Raw genomic sequence first — 18,770 nt, 5'->3', positions numbered from 1 at the left:
CCACCCCAGACAGTTTCCTGGTACAAACGCCTCACGGCTCCTGCTCTGTAACCCTTTTGCACCCGCTGAGTAGCAATGCCCAGTACAGAGGGAACTGAAGCATGCACCATGTGTAAGGCTACATTTTAGTCCCAGGTGTTTTTAGTAAAAGTCATGGACAGGTCACAGGCAGTAAACAAAAATTCACGGCCTGTGACCTGTCCATGACTTTTAGTAAAAATATCAGTGACTAAAACTTGGGAGGCGCTGCTTGGGGGCCCTGCAGATGCTGCTGTTATGTATTGGCCCATCCTCGTCGCCAGTGTTAAGTCCTTGGGGCAGCCGGTGTAGGAAGCAATCACTTGAGGCCAGAGAGCAGACAGCTAACCAAAACCTCCATTTTATTTACAGAAACAGAGAGCTCACTCAGCCGGTTGAAACCGGCTGAGCTATCCCTTAATAGTCTAACTCAGTTGCCATAGTAACAAAACCCATGACAACCAAATACACAACAGCTGCAGGGAGGCGGCCGAGGTGCTGTGGGGGCTGGCAGGTGGCGGCACACGGCCCGGGATCCCTGCTAGTGCTGAGGAGGCGGGTTGATGGAGTCAGCAGACTCCCTACCTGGCTCCGCGCCTCCCACACCCAGCAGCAGAGTTTGGGTGTGGGAGGGGGCAGGGGGTTGGGGCACGGGATGGGGTGAGGCAGGCTCTGGGCTGTGCTTACCTGGGGGGCTCCCCGGAAGCAGTGACATCCCCCTCACTCAGCTGCTAGGCAGAGGCATGGCCAGGCAGCTCTGTGTGCTGCCTATGCCTGCAGGCACCGCCCCCACAGCTCCCATTGGCCACCTGCCTGAGCTACCCATGAGCCAGGCTTACCGGCCACAGCAAAAGTCATGGAGGTCATGGAAAGTCACGGAATCCATGACTTCTGTGACCTCCGTGACAAACTCTCAGCCTTAACCATGTGCCTATTAGGGAGCTATGTCTTTCAGAGACCTATGGGGGCGGGGAGTGAGTTGTGTTTGCTGTTGTTGTAGGCGGATTGAGCATTCCACGTCCAGCTGTTTCGGGAATTGGGAGTGATTGTTTTCGGTCTGGTGCTGGGGTCAGGCTTCTTGTGAGGGGAAGCAGCCAGGGCAGCCGCTGTGCAAAGCCGAGTGCCCTGTTGTGTGAGCTGGGAGAAGCTGAGCCCAGGAGCAGAGATCAGGCGGTTTTCCCTGCACAGGTTAGTGACCCTGTTATAACCCTCAGGGAAGCATGGCCAGTATTCATTAGAGAAAGGGGATTTGGGAGGGCAAACTAATTGCTTTTCTTTTAACTGTAGTCTTGGAATGTTGTTTGATTTTACTCAAATTGTTTTAGTTAAATTGTTTCAACCAGTGCGATTCACCGACTTCTCTTCAGTGTGATGATGGGGAAAGAGTCAGTTATATTTTGCTGTTCTCAGTTTTGTATTTTCTTGTAACAGTTATGGGGTTTTTTTTAGTTTTTTTTTAAATGTATACACTTAACTGAGTGGTTGATTAATCAGTTGACTGGCTAACAGTGATTTCAGCAGAGGTTGGAGGAGGAAGAGTCTGCATGGATTCCAATCTAAGATTCCTACAAGCAAGTGGAGGGAAGATGTTTTAGACTCAGCAGATTGTATAGATTTGGTGATCAAAGATTCTAACTGAGACTCCGGTGAACTCAACCTAAGCCTTTGGGAATGCTGAGTTCCTTCTCACTGTGTTTCTGTGGGGACTAACCTATTTATATTTTAATTTGTTTTCTTTATTTATGTTTCTGTAGAACTGTGAAGATAATATCTGTGGATCACAAAGTAGCCATGTTATGTTGTAAAAATTAAATTATTATTATTTATTATGTTTCTTATCATAAGATTTTAGAAAGTTATTACTTAATTCAATTAATTCCTTTCACTCTGTTTGGGACTTGAATGTGGGGAGGTTGACCCTGTGAAATCCTTGCTCAAAATCTTTCCAGACTGAATTCTGGGTCTCCAGCTACTTTCCTAGGGGAGTTGGGCTTTTTTAGGCACTGGAGAAGGGGAATGAAGTGAACTGCTAGCCTGCCCAGAAGTCATACATAGTCATTCTGGAAAATATTACAGAAAATTCCCACTTTCTCCTGGCTAGATAGACCCTGGGAAGTGTGACCTGTGTATATGCAGTTCAGTGCTCTAAAATCTCCTTCCTCCAGAATGTTTTGGTTCTAAATAAACAATGTTTTCTTTTAAGAAGCCCATCTGGTCACTCCCCACCTCTGGTTAGAGCTCCCGATGGAACAGCACTGGGGAGCTGAGCCTGAATCAGGCCTGCTGAGATGATCATGGTTAGCAGCAGGGGACTGCAGCCAGGACGGCATGCCGCGGGGGGCGCTCCGCCGGTTGGCGGGAGGGCGGCAGGCGGCTCCGGTGGACCTCCCGCAGGCGTGCCTGCGGATGCTCCACCGGAGCCGCGGGACCAGCGAACCCTCCACAGGCACGTCTGCAGGAGGTCCACCGGAGCCGCGGGACCGGCGACCGCCAGCGCGCCCCCTGCGGCATGCCACCGTGCTTGGGGCAGCGAAATTGCTAGAGCCGCCCCTGACTGCAGCTAGTGGGAGAGTGGGAGAATTGTGGGATTCCACCCCAGGAAAGGTAAAGTCACAAGGCCTGAGAGACCTGGAGGGGTCGGTGGCACGGATAGTCTGGTAAGTGTGACCATCACCTAAAATTCAACCCAGAAACCAACAGTCATCCTGTCCAGATTATGGAGCAACAGTACCCATGCTGTGTTGACAAACTGTGGTCAGTTGCTTGACCACACTTTGTTTCATTATGAAATAGTATGAAAATTTAAGAGGCCAAATAACCAATGTCGGTTAGGGTTAGTGCTAAAAGCCAATAATAATACAGTCCAGGACAAAGGTTCAATACGATCCCGGTCTCTGGGAAGCCATCTCGTGCGCCTCACACAGAAGGCAAAGTGATACATTGCAAGTAGGGGTATTTATAGGATGAATTTACACGTTAGAAAACTCTTTACACATCACTGAAATCCCACCTATGAGCATGTCCTGGTTCCTCAACTTGTTCTGTTCCTTCCTTGTCTTTTTTTTGGATATGAGTGTTCCAGATGCTGGTCAGTTACGGTACCTCCCTCGCTTGTACTAAGTGGGCGTAGAACAAATGTATCTTGATTTTGACAAATTTTCCATTTGCTTATGTGCCAGATGCTGGGTGGTGCTACTGCAGGGCCCTGCGGGAGGCAGCTTAGCGTGAGCGGACAGAACTCTGGGGAAACCACAGGCCTTATAGCTCTTATGACGGCCAGGCAGGGCCGGATTAACTCTCCTGTGGGCCTCGGACCATAGATTTTGTGGAGCCCTGGGGGGTTGGAGTGGGGGAGTGGGCTCAGGGTGGGGGATTGGGGTGTGGGACGGGGTGCAGCTCCAGCTGGGCTCTAGGGTGGTCTGGGACAGGGGGTTGGGGGTGCAGGTGGGGGCTCCGGGCTGGAGTAGGGGGCTGGGGGTGCAGGAGGGTGTGCACGGTGCAGGCTCCAGCCGGGAGGCGCTTACCTCGGGCAGCTCCTGGTCAGCGGCACAGCAGGGCTACGGCAGGATCCCTGCCTGCCCTGGCTCCACACTGCTCTGCTCCCTGAGGTGGTTGGCATGTCCGGCTCCTAGGTAGAGGGGCCAGGCTGCGCTGTGCTGAGCATGCTGCCTGTGCCCACAGGCACTGCCCCCACAGCTCCCATTGGCTGTGGTACCCGGCCAATGGGAGCTGTGGTACCCGGCCAATGGGTGCTGCAGAGATGGCGCTGGGGGCGGGGGCAGCGTGCAGAGATTCCCTGAATGCCCCTCTCCTAGGGGCCACAGGGACACATTGGCGAGCCGGCGCTCGCGGCTCCAGCCCCGTGGGGGCAGAAGGGGTCGCCGCAGCTTGGGGACTGGTGTCCGGCCCACAGTGCTGAGACTTGCCGCGGGCCGGATGAAAAGAAGCAGTGGGCCACATCTGGCCTCTGGGGCCCACCTTAGCCCGAGGCCCTGGGCTGCAGCCCCTAAAACCTCTGCATTAATCCATCCCTGCTGCCAGGCATTCGTATAATGTGCTAACCTAACACACGTGATGGCTAACAAGTGCCACCATGAAACACTGCTTAATAGGAGGGCAAAGCATTCTGCACCCACTGAAGTTTCTGGGCTGTCTAACAGCAGCTGGAGCTCCAACAGTAGCTCCAGGTTGTGCATAGGCATTACAAATAGTGGGCACACACCCTCAGCCAGAGGGGGAGAAATCAGCCACACCATGTCATCTGGTTGCTTCCCAGGCCCACCAGCATCAACTCAGTCTCCTCCAGATAGAGCTTCAGCCAGCCACCTCCCATCCGGGGCCCAGTCTTCCCCAGACTCTGGGCCAGACATGTAGGAGCACTGGGTGAGTCAGGTACAATGGCGGTGTAGAGCAGGGTGTCATGAACATGCTGAAACACTGCAGCCATCCTCACTAACCCTTCCAGCAGCCCCGTATACATATCAACCAGGAGGGGAGACATGTTGGAGCCCAGGCTACCCATCCTGTGGGCTTACCTTCAAGAAAACCTGGTGACAAGGTTTATTTGCAAATCTGCCTCGTCCTCTGGGCACCAGAACTTTTCATGAAGAAGGATGGAAGCCAGCAAGTACGTTTGGATTGCCGGGCTCTGAACCAAATCATGATCAGGAATCGTTATCCAATGCCACTCATCCCTAAGCTGCTGGACTGTGTAGGGGCTGCCAAGGTACACACAACGCTGGACCTCTGGGAAGTGTACAACCTGCTACACATTAGAGCAGGGAATGAGTGGAAAACTGCTTTTCAGGTACGGCCTCTTGGACTGTCTCACAATGCCATTTGGGTTGACAAATGCACCCACCACATTCCAGCATTTCATCAGTGATGTGTTTTGGGACATGTTGGACCAGTACGTAGTGATATATCTGGATGGCTTACTTGTTTTCACTGATGACACAGAGTAGCACACCATGCCTGTCTGTACTGTCCTCAAAGGCTATGCCAGCTCGACCTCTTGACCATGCTGGAAAAGTGTGTCTTTCACCAGTCCTCTGTAGAGTTTGAGGGTTTGTCATGTCCCCAGAGGGTGTCAAGATGGACCCACATAAGGTGAAGATAGTCCTCGTTTGGGCGGCACTTTGGAACATTCGCGACCTGCAGCATTTCCTGGGATTCACTGACTTCTATCATCAGTTCATTCCGAGGTTCTTGGAACGAATCTCCCCCCTCACCTTTCTGCTCTGCAAGAACATCAAGTTCCACTGGCCTTCTAAGGCTCAACAAGCCTTTGGCTAAAACTTGCATTCACTTCTGCCCTGGGCAGGTGCACCGGGATCCCACACTAGCCTTCACCGCTGAAGCAGATGCATCCAACATGGTTATGGGGACAGTTCTTTCCCAAGCCCCCAGCCAGGTGTTGCTTTCATGTGCCTTTCTTCTCCAGGAGACTTACCCCCCCAGAACAAACCTGTGAAATCCTGGACAAGGAGCTCCCAGTGATTAAGGTCGCCCTCGAGGAATGGTGCCATTATCTTGAGAGGGCCTGGCACCTGGTCCAGGTGTATACAGACCTATCTGGGCAGAGTCAAGGCCCTTAACCAGTGGCAGCGTCAGTGGGCTTGGTTCTTCTCACACTTCGATTTTGTTATGTCCTCTTGTCCAGGAACTAAAAATAAAAGGCCACACACTGTGCCAGACCTTGCTGGCCCTAACGGCCCGAGCCCTGCAGCCTCAAGCACCTGGAATTCTCTCGGTGGGACACCCCGTCAAGACCTATTTGCCTTGGTCTGGTTGGTCGTAAGCCAAGGAGTCCCCCCGACAAACAGGAAGTGCTAAACAAGGAGGCCTCCATGATGGGATATTCTATTTCAGGGGTTCTCAAACTTTGGCCCTGGTGACCCCTTTCACACAGCAAGCCTCTGAGTGCAACCCCCCCACCCTATACATTAAAAACACTTGTTTATATTTAACACTATTTTAAATGGTGGAGGCAAAGCGGGGTTCGGGGTGGAGGCTGATGGCTCATGACCCTCCATGGAATAACCTCACGACGCGCCCCCCCAGTTTGAGGACCCTGTTCTATGTGAAAGAACGTATTTATGTCTCCCCAGGCCTCCGACAGTCGAAGCTCTGCAAGCCTGTCACAGCTCCCCCCGGCCGGGCATTTCAGCTATACCAAGACCCAGCAGCTTGCCTTGCATGCGAGCCACAATACAGACCTATATTGCCCCCCCCCCGTAACATCTGTGCCCATGCAGGGCACCACACGACAAACCCCTCGGACTTCTGCAGCCCTTTGAGGTAACATCCAGCCCCGGGGCAGTCGTCAGCCTCAATTTCATAGAGGAACTACCCAAATCCAACGGATTTATGGTCGTCCTGACCACACTAGACCACTTCTCCAAGATGACCCACTTTGTTCCCTGCACCAGCCTTCTCCCCTCTGAGGAAACTGCCCATCTCTGGATGGACCACGTCATTCATCTTAATAATCTCCCAGAGAGCATCATGGCCCACAATTCATGTAACGCTTCTGGCAGGAGGCCCTCCGAATATTAGCAGTTTGCTCCAGCCCCTCATCCACCTACCACCTCCAGACAAATGGATGAATGGAGAGAATGCACCAAATTCCAGAACAGTGCCCATGGTGCTAGATTAATTGTCACTAGAGCGCTTGTTCCTCTCCACTACCCGCAGCAGAGTTTGTGTGCAATAGATTTAGCGTGTGGAGGATGAGGTGTTTCTCTGGGCGATACGGGGCTGCAATTGATGGCAACTTGATTCCAAACTCATATTTTCCTATGACAATGACTAGAAATGATCATTTAACTCAGTGTGATGCATTTTTAGCACTGAACAATGCAAGGGTTAGGCTATGGTATCCACAGCTCATGCTGTTCAGTAACCCACGGGGATTTGGCTAAGGGGTAAGGGAAGGCAGGTGTTTCCCTAGCTGCCTTTAAGGACACCTCCAGTGCCTCCCAGGGCCAGGTGGAAAGCCAATGCCTTTATGCACCCACATTTGTCCAAGCACATGATTGGTGCTGGATAACTAGTAAGGCGACATCTGCCAGGTTTAACGCCGAGAACTGTGGCTTTCCATGCTGCAGAGAATTCTTTGGTATCATGGTGGCCTCGGCCTGGCTGCATCAGAGATTTTTCTCATGGTGATCTAGCAACATTTTGTTTCAAGTCTGACTCTGTGGTAATCTCCTTCCTCATTGCAGAAAGCACAGAAGCCTTCTCTGTCTGTCCCTCAGGCCGTGCCTCTAGCTCCGTCCTGTTGGGGGAACACGGGAGGCAGGCTTTTCTCTCCCTGCTTGGGTCTCGGGTCTCCCATCTCATCACACGCAGTGCCGGGTTCTTCCCGCACGCTGCCCAGGCTCCTGTCTCCCCCCAGGACTACCAGATAGCAGGACATTTTGTGCCGCTCTGCTCCATGCACTGCCCAGCACTCGCCCCGTCGCTCTGGGCGCCCTGCAAGTGGAGTAGCTCTAAGGTATTTACACCGATAACTGTGCCCATCGCCAGCTTTCGGGAGGCTGTCAACTTCATTGCCCACGGGGCTCCCCCTTCTCAACCCAGCCTTCCGCATCCCCCTAGGCCTTCAGCCCACTCCTCCCCCTCTCCATCCCAGGGAGAGCCTGGGAACCCTCTGCCTCACAGCCTGCCCTGCACATGGCTACCCCCTGGCTCTTCTTGACTTAGGAAGGGAGGGCGAAGGTACATTTCAAAGCCAGGGAGCCTTCACCAGGCGTTGAGTGCCCCAGCCTAGCCAATACAAAGGGGGGAAGGCACCTGGCAATGTGCCCAGCGTAGGGGCCCCTCTGGAAGCTGCCAAGGGCACCACAAGCCCCACAGCGGGAGAGTGGTGGGGGCATGTCAGGGCCGACCCAGCGGTAAGAGGAGGTGTGGCCAAGGCACTCCCAATCCCTGACTGTTCAGGATGCTGCAAGGCCAACAGGGCAAAAGTTAGGGAAGCCCCCAGCACTATCTCAGCCGGCTCCAGGGCCTCAGCCTGTCCACGCAGCCCCAGCACGGGGGAGGTGTCAGCTGCCTCCCCGTGGCCCCTGCTGCCAGTCCCCACCCACTGATGGGCTGTCAGCACAGCCCTCGTGGCAAACGTCTCTCAGTGCCTGGGACCTGGGTCCGGGAGGGCTTTACGAGTGAAACCCGGCCTCTCCGGCCTCACCTGGGAGCCAGGGCAGCGCCCGGTGGGATATGATCAGGTCGTGTATTGAAACTGGTGTTACATTTCCACGTGATCCCTTTCCCTGTGGAAGGGTTTCCTGGTCCTGCCTGCAGGCTCTGGGATTCTGTGGGGACGCGGCAGTTCTAATGTGCCTCCTGTCTCTGGGCTCCCCTGCCAGTGCAGAGGTGGATTCATGACCACACTTACTTCTCTGCTGGGCCTGGTTGGGGAGGGCACTGCAGAGGGTGGCGGTGCCCTGCACCAGTTCATTACCCCTGCAATTACCGGGTACGACCAGGTACGAGCTAAACATACAGTCGCCAAGGGAAGCACGTGCTGCCCCGAGGAGCTGCCAGGGTGAAGCGGTGTCTCGGGGGAGATGGAGGCCCTTCCCTGCCAGCACCAGGTGATACAGCCCTGAGAGGCATGTTAAGTTTGGTGAAACTTCCCAAGGGGCAGAACTGAGCCCCAGGCCAAGTAACTGACTGCTACCCCCCACCGCAGCCCCGAAGCTACTAGACTCAGTGCTAGAGGCGTTCAAACGCAGCTATTCGGTACTTTCAGAAAACCTCCGGCCCCACCCACACCCAACTCTTCACTTCCTCCCTGTTCCACACAGGCTGCCTATATATCAGCGGTAGGGAGAAAAAAGCAGCAGAGCGTGTTGCAAAGATCCCCAGCAAGTGATTGCTCCTCACTGCGGAACTTCACACCCAACAACTTATTTCACAACAGCCTGCAAGCAGCTGGGCGGGAGCCAAGGAGAAGACTTGATGTATGGTAAAAACAATTCTTTCCTGGTGCTTCCATTCCTTTGCAGGGTGAGCTGCTCTGCCCGGCTGGATTTCCCCAGTGCATTGCTTGCTGCACAGTAGCATATTGCTTGGGTTACACTCCGCTCTTTCCAGGAAGGGTCCGCGGTCTCCTGAGGTGTGTTCCGGACAGCTCGGGGGAGCCTAAGTTCCGTTCCCTGCTCTGCCTCAGGTGTCCTGGGTGGCCTTGGGCAGCGCTCTCTGGGCCTCACGTCCCCACCCGTGCCGGGGGAGCTACAGCCCTGACTTGCGTCCCAGGGGTGTGCCGAGGAGACAGAAAGCTCAGGTGCTACAGAGCCAGAGCCTTGTCGTCCGCTGCCGTCGGGATGGGGGTAGCCCCTTTCTAAAGTCGAGCTCTGGCTCTTGAATGTGCTCGGTTTCAGAGGGGGAGACAGGCATGGGATTGTTGGCGATTGATGGGCAGGATTTGGGCCCAGCACTATTGCTCTGTCCCTGGGGGTGTAAAGCAGGGCAGGGTGGATGTAAAATGCCACCGTTCTGGTCTGATAACCCCCCCTTGGCACTCAGTCTGCGTTGGTGCACATGGCTGCCCAGGAACAAGGCGATGGGGGATGGGAGCCTCAATCTGTGCACACGGACAGAACCGTGCCTAGTGTGTGTTAGGACAGGGAAACGCATCTGTCACTCAGAAAATGGCCAAGATGATAGGGGTTTGCCAGCAGGTTGGTTACATGCTGGAGCTGATGGTCTGCAGCATGCTTTGCGATTGCTCCTGTGTAGTAACAATCTATGATAGACTGGGCTGGTGAGCTCTGATCTGACTTCTGTGCGTTCTAACTCTAGCTATGCCTACAAGCTAAAAGGAGAAATTTGCCAGTTGTCTGGACTCTCGGTTTTAGTTTCCACTGGAGTATTTGCAAATGCTGATTCTTCCTGCCTGTACAGGGCAATGTGTCTGAATAGTGTCTAGCATTTCAGCGTGCCCTCTCTCTGGGCCTGCCCTTGCGTTCGTTACAAACCCAGATGCAGATATGAACAAAGCCAACACACTCAGTAATGAACCCTAGCGGAGCTGGGAGCCAACCCCAGATCATCAGAGAGCCGGACAGTCCACAGGCTGCCCCAGGATCAGACTGCAGCTTCGTGCTCTGAACAATGACAGGGTCAAAGTCACCTTCAACGTGTGGCTCCCCAGCGAGGTTCTGTGCAGCCCGGGCAGGAGCCAAGGGGGAGCACACGCAGCCCACCCACCCAGGGAGAGGCCCCAGTCTGGCCTTGGTGTGCCGATAGGTAGCTGCAGGCTTTACTCCTGCTTTCTGCCTGGCAGGCTGGGAATGCCCTCTGCTTGCTTTCTTCATTTGTTTGAAGAGAGGCTCCGGGACACACGTAACTACCTCGGAAGCGCTGCCCAGCTGGAGCCATCTGCTAAGCCAGGGCTCCTTTGCGCTGTGGGCTCAGGCCTGCCCAGGCGACGGAAGGTAGCCGAGCTAGGCAAGGAGATGGGTCGCCTGCTCTTTGCTGTCTTTGCTCCTCCATGCGACACCCAGTGACACCGCTAACAGTTGTGGTTAATACAGAACCAAAGATGTGTCGGGTCTGGGGCCGGAGCACGGGCGGCATCAAGCTAGGCTGTTCGGGAAGGCACAGCCGACCCCTGCCTACAATACCCGCCACCCATGATCACATGGCCCAGGGAGAGAAATGGGAGCTATGGGAGCAATGGGAGGAGAGCTACACAAGACAGGGGCAGGATTGTGGCAGGTCATTTCCATTGGGAGTCAGTGTTGTGTGTGTCATGGGAATGCAGGTCGAATCAATAGCCTTTATTTTACAATCACCGTTGTTTTGCCCCACTTCATAGTAGTCAAAATCCCATAAACCACCTTCTGCTCCCCAGGACAGACTCAGAGCCAAATTTGGAAACATTTGCAGAGGAATCGTATTGAGACGCAAACACATGTGAGAAGAGCCTAGCTGTCATGGTTTTTGCCATAGCAGTCACATCCTGCCTTAGTCATGAAGGCACTTGGTTTTGTTTGTTTCATCTCTATTTTTATTCCAGTTTCTTTTACACTGCATACCAGTACAAAACATAACATTGCTGAGAGCATCTTCTACTTTCAAAGTGAAAAACATGTTCAGAGTCCTTGATCACCAGATTGTGATCATCTAGTCTGATTTCCTGTATAACTACAGGCCAGAGAATGTCACCCAGTGATTTGCCAATAAATTACTGTGGAGCTAAAATGCATTTTTTAGAAAGACATCTCATCTCAGTTTAAAGAAGCCAGGTGGTGAAAATCCATCACAAATCTCGTGGCGCTGTTCGAACGGTTAATTCCCCTCACTGCTAAAACTTTTCTCTTTATTTCCAGTTTGAATTTGTCTGAGTTTAATTTCCAGCCATAGCCCCTCATTCTGCCTTTGTCTCCCAGACTAAAGAGCCCTCTGGTATCAGACAGCTTTCCTCTGTGGAGGTACCTGCAGATGCTGGTCAAGTCACCCCTTCGCCTTCTCTCAGATATGCTCAAAAGGTTGCGCTCCTTTATTCTCTCGCCATAAAAGCAGGTTTTCCATCTCCCAGTCTTATGTGAGTCTCTCTTCTAAACCCTCTCCAACTGTTCGATACCCTTCCTGAAATGTGGACACCAGTAGCCATCACACCAGTGCCAAATACAGAGGCAATACCAAATCCCTGCTCCTACTTGCTAGTCTGCTGTTAATACATCAAAAGATCACTTACGATCAGTTCAATTCATTTAAATTCAGTGAGGTTTTATCAGGACCGCAATCTATGCAAGTATTGTTAGGGTATCAAGGGGCAGCCGTGTTAGTCTGTATCCACAAAAACAACAAGGAGTCCGGTGGCACCTTAAAGACTAACAGATTTATTTGGGCATAAGCTTTCGTGGGTAAAAATCCTGCATCTGAAGAAGTGGGCTTTTTACCCACAAAAGCTTATGCCCAAATAAATCTGTTCGTTTTTAAGGTGCCAGCGGCCTCCTCGTGGTTATTGTTAGGGTAGCCATTTTCTCCATGGCTCGTGTGCAGTCAGTTCTTCATTAGGAACCCCACGCCCTTCTCAGAGCTGCTGCTTTCCAGGGGGATGCCCCCCAGCCTCGCTGTGTGACCCGCTTCTTCGTTCCTTGCACTTGGCAGAAATGATTGCTCTGCCTAGCCCACTAGGCAGTATACGGCTGAGCATTATTGCCCAGGCTGGCCCTGGAGAGGGTCAGTAACGTGCATGGAAGGGCAGGGTACTGCAGTGTAGTGATCTAGGTTAACGGAGTGGAAGAAGGAAAAACCTGGCTCTGCCCCCAACATACAGTGTGGTGGGCCTGTAGACCAGTCACCTCCCCTCATAGAGGGGACCTGAGGAGATCATCTAGTCCAACCCCCTGCTCAAAGCAGGACCAATCCCCAAATTGCCCCCTCAAGGGTTGACCTCACAGCCCTGGGGGTAGCAGGCCAATGCTCACACCACTGAGCTATCACACACCCCTCCGAAAGCCTGGGCTGGCCCCTTGGTAGGCTGGGGTTAAGGATACCTTACGGGGAGGGGCTGCGGGGGTGAGTTCATCAGGTAAGAAGCTGGGTCAAACTGGAAGAGCCTGGGAACAGAACGCAGCCATTCCTGGCTTCCAGCTCTCTGCTCCGGCTGCTGGCTAAGGCAGCTCTCTCCTGCGTCCTGACAGCGCTGTGCTTTTCAGACCCACAGAGCAGCCGCCTGCTCTCAAGTTACTTCAGGGGAAACCAGTGAGGAAGAACAAGCTCTGGGTTGGGGAAGAGCCCAGTGTGTGGCTGTGTGGCTGCCCCTGACTGCAGCCCAGATTGGCAGCTGGCTTGGGAGAGCCCACTGAAAGGGGCCCTTTCCAGAACACAACCCTGGCAGCGCCGTAGCTATACCCACCACAGAGCTGAGCTCCCCAGGGCTGCCAGGCCTCTGAAGACCACTAGGACCCATTGTCCCTATGTCGGCAGGGAATGGGAAGTGCCCCAAACCCTGACGCAGGTTCCTGAAAGCCCGAGGCCTCAGCAAGCCCTCAGCCCTCACACCAGGGGAAAGTCTTTAGGACAAGCTGTTGCTGGGATGAGGTGGCAAAAAAAAGCACTGCAAGAATTTCCAGAGTGTGCCTGACAGGCCTCACCCCCGGCCAGAGATTCACAAACCGCCTTGCTCAGTTCCTTTCCAGTAAGACTTCTGAGGTCAAAAGGAACCTTCCCCTCTGGCTTCGGCAGCAATGGCAAACCTGGGCTTACGGTGGAAAGCTGGTTAGTGCGGCAGAGACGAGCGCCGGCCCCTAAGGAGTGGCCCGCTGGCTAACTCCAGGAAGGGAGGTCTGGTGTGGGACTTCAGCGACCCAGGGTCAATGCTTTGCCACAGGCTTCCTGTCTGACCGGGGGCAAGGCACTTGGCCTCCGTTCCCCTCAGCAGAGTGGGGCTAATGCTCTGCCTCACAAGGGTGTGATGGGGAACAATGCAGGAAAGATTCTGAGGCCCTGCAGCACGGGGTGCCCCATAACTAGCTGTGCTAGAGAGAGGCACTGTGTATTGTCAGCAAGGAGTTAATAGGAACATTTCCAATATTGCACAACTAAGCAAAAGGAGAAATGATACCAGCTTTCCCTTCCGTGTTACACGCCAGGAGATTTCATATCAAAATGCTGCAGTGTGGCTTCCAAAAGGCACTGAACCGCTAAGCCCAGATCTTCAAAGGTATTTAGGCTCCTAACTTCCATTGATTTCAAGTTAGGAGCCTAAATACCTTTAAGAATAAGGGTCTTGGCCCTTATGGCAGTAAGAGAAGAGCAGACTTGTTAATTGTACGTTGAAATCTCCCAATCAAACATGGAAACTCAGCAACGCCCCTAGGATATGTCTGAGGAGAACCCCATGTGCTGGAGTTGTAACTGATGCAACCTAGGCACTCAAGCCTTAACTCACAGCAGACACTGCACAACACAGTTCTTAGGATCATGTCTTCAGGCTGGTGTGCTTGCAGGGGCCGAGTCGCGCTGGGTAACACTGGGAGAACAAATTCTGCCATTTTCTGGAGCAAGAAGCGTTTACAGGATTCAGTGCATGTGAAGCTGAAGTGATTCTGTATTTGGAAAGTGGAGAGTGAGAAAAATGTAACCTCCGAGCTGGTCCTGGGATGGAACATCTGCCCGATCAGTGTAAAGGGCCTGCTCCCATCTCCTGGAGCACATGCAGCCAGCTAATGATGGGGAAAGCCTGGTGAGGGACTGATTCACTGCCGTCCCAGTGCAGCTGCTCCATCCCCTTGGAGAGAGAAAAACAGCCTTTCCTTGCCATAATCCCCAAGGGAGGGCAGCGACGGGAACCCAGCCTGCCCTTCCCTGGTGAGGAATCCCCGTGCCGTGGCCTCCACTGAGGCAGGGAGTTTGGGGCACAGCAGGGGTGAACCTATCTCAGTGCACCGCCAGCCAAGCCCGCCGTGTCTGTGCCGACTCTGGATCTGAGCTGCTCTGTGGTATAAATGTTGGTACGATGCGAGGCGGTGCAGAGAGCATGTGTGAACCTGCACTTCACACCTCCTCAGAGTTTCTCAGGAGGAAGCTGCACGTCAGCACTCTGACAAAACTCCCTTTTTGTAACAAGAGCAATATTTCAGTGTTGGTTGTTTCTTTGACCTAGCTCATCAAATGGTGCCTGCAGGGCTCAAGGCTTCGTAACTGGAGTCTGGCTGGTGGGGATCGCACTGAACAACAGATACCTTGGAAATAGCTTCCAGCAGGGCTGTGACAGGGGAGCCCTGACTGACATGGCTCTGGAGTGAGGGTATTACTGCGGGTGGCTAGCCAGCCAGCCCTGTGTACTAATCAGGGACGGGTATTCTCTATAAGGAGCTGCCAGCGGGAGAAGGTCCCCTGTAGGGAGGGGGAAGGTGGAGAGGAGGCCCTGGAAAAGGCCACGCCCCAGGCCACTAGATGGGAAGAGGCAGGCAAGGAGGAGGACGCCAGAGAAGAAGCCATGAGGGTCAGAGGTTTGAGGAGAGCTGGGCCTCCCTGGAGGCAGCATTCGATACAAAAAGGAGGGAAGAACTGTGCAGGGCCTGGGAGGGGGTGAAGCATCTGCAGAGAATTGAACCCAAGAAGCGGGGCAGACGTTTTGTTCTGTTTGCCATGGACACTGGAGAGTGGAACCGAAGACAAGCCCAGGTGGGGCAGAAGCTCTTGTGTTTATTGCTTTTGATTTATGGGACGTTGTTGGTTTGAAAGATGGGGGAATGGAAGTGAGTGTCACCTGTCTGGAGGGCCAGGTGACCCCACAGGCCACTGGTGTCCCGAGGAGAGCGGTGAGGGCGTGCCTTTGGGACAGCGAGTCGGTGACGCTGCTGTTAGTCATGGAGGATAAGGCCAGACAGGACAACTCAGTGATCTAGTCTGACCTCCTGTGCAGCACAGGCCAGCACCCCCACACAAACCCAACCCGAACGTATGGGGAAGAAGAAGTGATTAACCACAGAGATCTCCTCAATGCCATGAGGCAGTCTCTCTGGCAATGCTCACAGCCAGCTCTATTCCCCTGCAGGGAGGGAGGCTGAGAGATCTCTCTTCTCTTCTGCCAGGGCCCCTGAAAAGCTGCCTGCAGTGGGACCAGCCTGCGCGGTGTCTCCCCAAGTCAGTTCCTTCACCTTCCCCCAGAGCCGAAAGGATCCTGCCATGAGGAGCTTGTGTCTGACTTTGCAGAACAGCCTGAGATCATGTTGTGATGCTTACCCCACAATGCTTTATGGGAATATGCCATAACTGGAATATGTTCTGCGCTGCCTGTGCCATGTAACATATCTCTGTAAAAGTTATGGTCTACTATAGCTATTCATCCTATTTGTACACATATATCATTTTGTACTTGAGGTTAAGAATATTGGCTATATACTTACTTAGAAATCAAGCAAGCTTTGTGAGGCATTTGGTCAGCTTCTTTAGGAAGGGGCAAAATCTGTCAGGGGATTGGTCCTGCTTTGAGCAGGGGGTTGGACTAGATACCTCCTGAGGTCCCTTCCAACCCTGGTATTCTATGATTCTATGTGACTTGCCCAGGTAATCCAGATTGGAGCTGGACTTTGCATAGGAGTGAGGAGGGGGTCTCCACCCACAAGAGACAGTCAATTTAAACCCCTGGGAGACCCCTCCATTTTATCTTCAGTTGGCTAAACAGGGAGCCTCTCCACCCCCACAGGATACTTGGAAGAAACTGGAACAAAGGGGTGTGAGTGATTGCTGGACCAGGCTGAAAGGAGATTAGTCTGTGAAAGGGAGCATTCTGGAACTGGTGAGGATCTTATCTGTATTCAGTTTGATTAGACATAGATTTGCACATTTTATTTTATTTTGCTTGGTGACTTACTTTGTTCTGTCTGTTATTACTTGGTACCACTTAAATCCTACTTTCTGTATTTAATAAAATCACTTTTTACTTATTAATTAACTCAAAGTATGTGTTAATACCTGGGGGAGCAAACAGCTGTGCATCTCTCTCTCTCAGTGTTATAGAGGGCGAACAATGTATGTGTTTACCCTGCATAAGCTTTATACAGGGTAAAATGGATTTATTTGGGTTTAGACCCCATTGGGAGTTGGGCATCTGAGTGCTAAAGACAAGCACACTTCTGTGAGCTGCTTTCAGGCAAACCTGGAGCCAGGGGCGGCTCTAGACATTTTGCCGCCCCAAGCACGGAGGGTCTGCTCGTCCCACGGCTTCGGCAGACCTCCCGCAGGCGTGACCAGTGGACCCTCCGCAGGCAAGCCGCCGAAGGCACCCTGCCTGCCACCCTAGTGACGACTGGCAGAGCACCCCCCGCGGCTTGCCGCCCCAGGCACGTGCTTGGAGCTCTGGTGCCTGGAGCCGCCCCTCCTGCAGAAATTCAGACCCTGGGTCTTTGTTGGAGCAGACGAGAGTGTCTGGCTCAGCAAGACAGGGTGCTGAAGTCCTGATCTGGCAGGGAAGACAGGAGCAGAAGTAGTCTTGGCACATCAGTTGGCAGCTCCCAGGGCGGGTTCTGTGATCCAACCCATCACACACATAGCACAGCATCAGTGTCTCGCTGGAACTGGAGGAGAGCAGAATGGAGTGGGAACCTGGCCCAGTCTCTGAAAGGGAGGCACTAATGCTGTGGGGAAGATCTCCGCCCCAGTGAAAGTCAGGATCCTTGGCTCACTGCTGACAGATGGGGCTATAACGGCCCAAGCTGCTGCCAACTTATGTCTGACCCTTGCTCAAGAAACATGGTTCTGCATCAGCAGGGTGCACTGTAAGACATGCAGGCGTTCCCCTAACACAATGGTCCTCAACCTTTCCAGACACCCGGAACCCTTTCAGGAGGCCGATTTGTCTTGTGTACCCCAAGTCACCCCTACTTAAAATCTACTTGCTTACAAAATCAGCCATAACAATACAAAAGTGCCCCAGCACACTGTTACTGACGGATGGCTTCCTTTCTCATTTTTACCATGTAATTATAAAATAAATCAACTGCACTACAAAGACTGTACTTACATTTCAGCATGTCGTACACAGAGCAGTATAAAGAAGTCATTGTCTGTATGACCTTTGCATTTGCACTGACTTCGCTAGTGCTTTTTCTGTAGCTTGTTGTAAAACTAGGCAAATATCTAGCTGAGTTGCTGTACCCCTGGAAGGCCTGTGTGTGCCCCCCACGTACCCCTGGTGGAGAACCACTGCCCTAACCGTGGCTGTGAGGTAGAAAACCAGTTGAGTCAGGCAGTGCTCCTGGGGCACACCCCTGCGGCTAGGGGAAGTGGCTGTCAGGGCACTTCAGAACTGGGAATGCCAATGCCATTACTGCCGCACTGGCTCCTGACAGTGAACAGCGGAGCAAGTATCCCTCCCCCACCCTGATAACGAGTTGGTGGGTAGGCGAGGGAACACGAGCAGCAGCATCTGGGGTGTGGTTGTGGGGGAGGAAGGAAGGAAAGGTCTGGAGGAGCCAAGTTGCCTGCTCTAAACTGACCCCCTTTGCAGCTGTCTGTGGGTTGTGGCAGGGCTGTCAGCTCGCTCAGCGTGGCGGGCGCTCAGCTGACGACTGCACTCGATTCCCAGGCTAGCTTTTATAACATAAAATGAGCTGAAAATGGCTTTCAGACCAGAAACAACAGCTGAAAATCAGCCAGGCTCCTGGGAGGGGGAGCAGGGGCCACACAGCCCAGGGAACCTCTTCAGGTTTTAGAGAAGAGATACTGACAATGGGTGAAAGGTGCTGTGGCGCAGAGGGCCCCGCACCAGGCCAACACCCCATAGAGCCCACTGACCCTCAAAATGGGCTCAAAGCAACCTGCAAAGGGTTGTAAATAAACTGGGCTTGGCACCATTTTTGCTTCTTTATGATGGAGAAGGAGCCTGAATTTTTTAAACTCTGTTGGTTCTTTACCGCAGAAGTGGCTGGTGTGCCAATGTGAAGACTTTTGGGGCACCTCAGGGATGTCTGGCAGCTCTTAACACCCCCGCTGTAGGGCAGTGGGCATCTTTGACCAAGGCTTCCTTTATCCTAAATGCTAGTTAGTCCTTGGCGTTCACTGGGTGCTCAGGAGGAGAGAATGCAGACAGCCCTGAGTCCCCCCTGGCTCAGCTTACATGTCCGTGTGCTCCAGTCAGGCCTAGACAGGACATGAATTCCTGATAACCAACCAGCAGAAAAGAAAAGGCCTCACCCATTTTCGAAGCGAGCACGTGCCCAGTTTGGTTCTTTTGCAGGCCCTGGTTCTTGCCCTCTGCTCAGGGCTGAATTTCACCCAGTCCCGGG

General features: G+C 53.2%; 1 protein-coding gene across 7 annotated transcripts in view; it reads left to right on the top strand.

The window, feature by feature from the left end:
* Positions 1-498: 498 nt before the first annotated feature.
* The window catches only part of ITGB2 (integrin subunit beta 2), a 60,916-nt gene continuing 42,644 nt past the window's right edge, over positions 499-18,770 (top strand). Inside the window, exons 1-3 of one of the 7 annotated variants that reach the window (XM_045032814.1) lie at positions 499-513; positions 1,019-1,206; positions 8,829-8,984. Coding sequence is in view for 4 of the 7 variants with exons in the window: in XM_045032806.1 (XP_044888741.1) it covers positions 7,457-7,516; positions 8,829-8,984 (216 nt within the window). In the remaining 3 variants the exon portion in view is untranslated. The other 6 variants (XM_045032810.1, XM_045032813.1, XM_045032809.1 and 3 more) reach the window with 6 other exon arrangements.

This window comes from Mauremys mutica, chromosome 10, assembly GCF_020497125.1.
Source record: "Mauremys mutica isolate MM-2020 ecotype Southern chromosome 10, ASM2049712v1, whole genome shotgun sequence".
Lineage (NCBI taxonomy): Eukaryota > Metazoa > Chordata > Testudines > Geoemydidae > Mauremys > Mauremys mutica.
The sequence above is the reverse complement of the archived record's forward strand: the minus strand, read 5'-3'. Positions and strand labels throughout refer to the sequence as shown.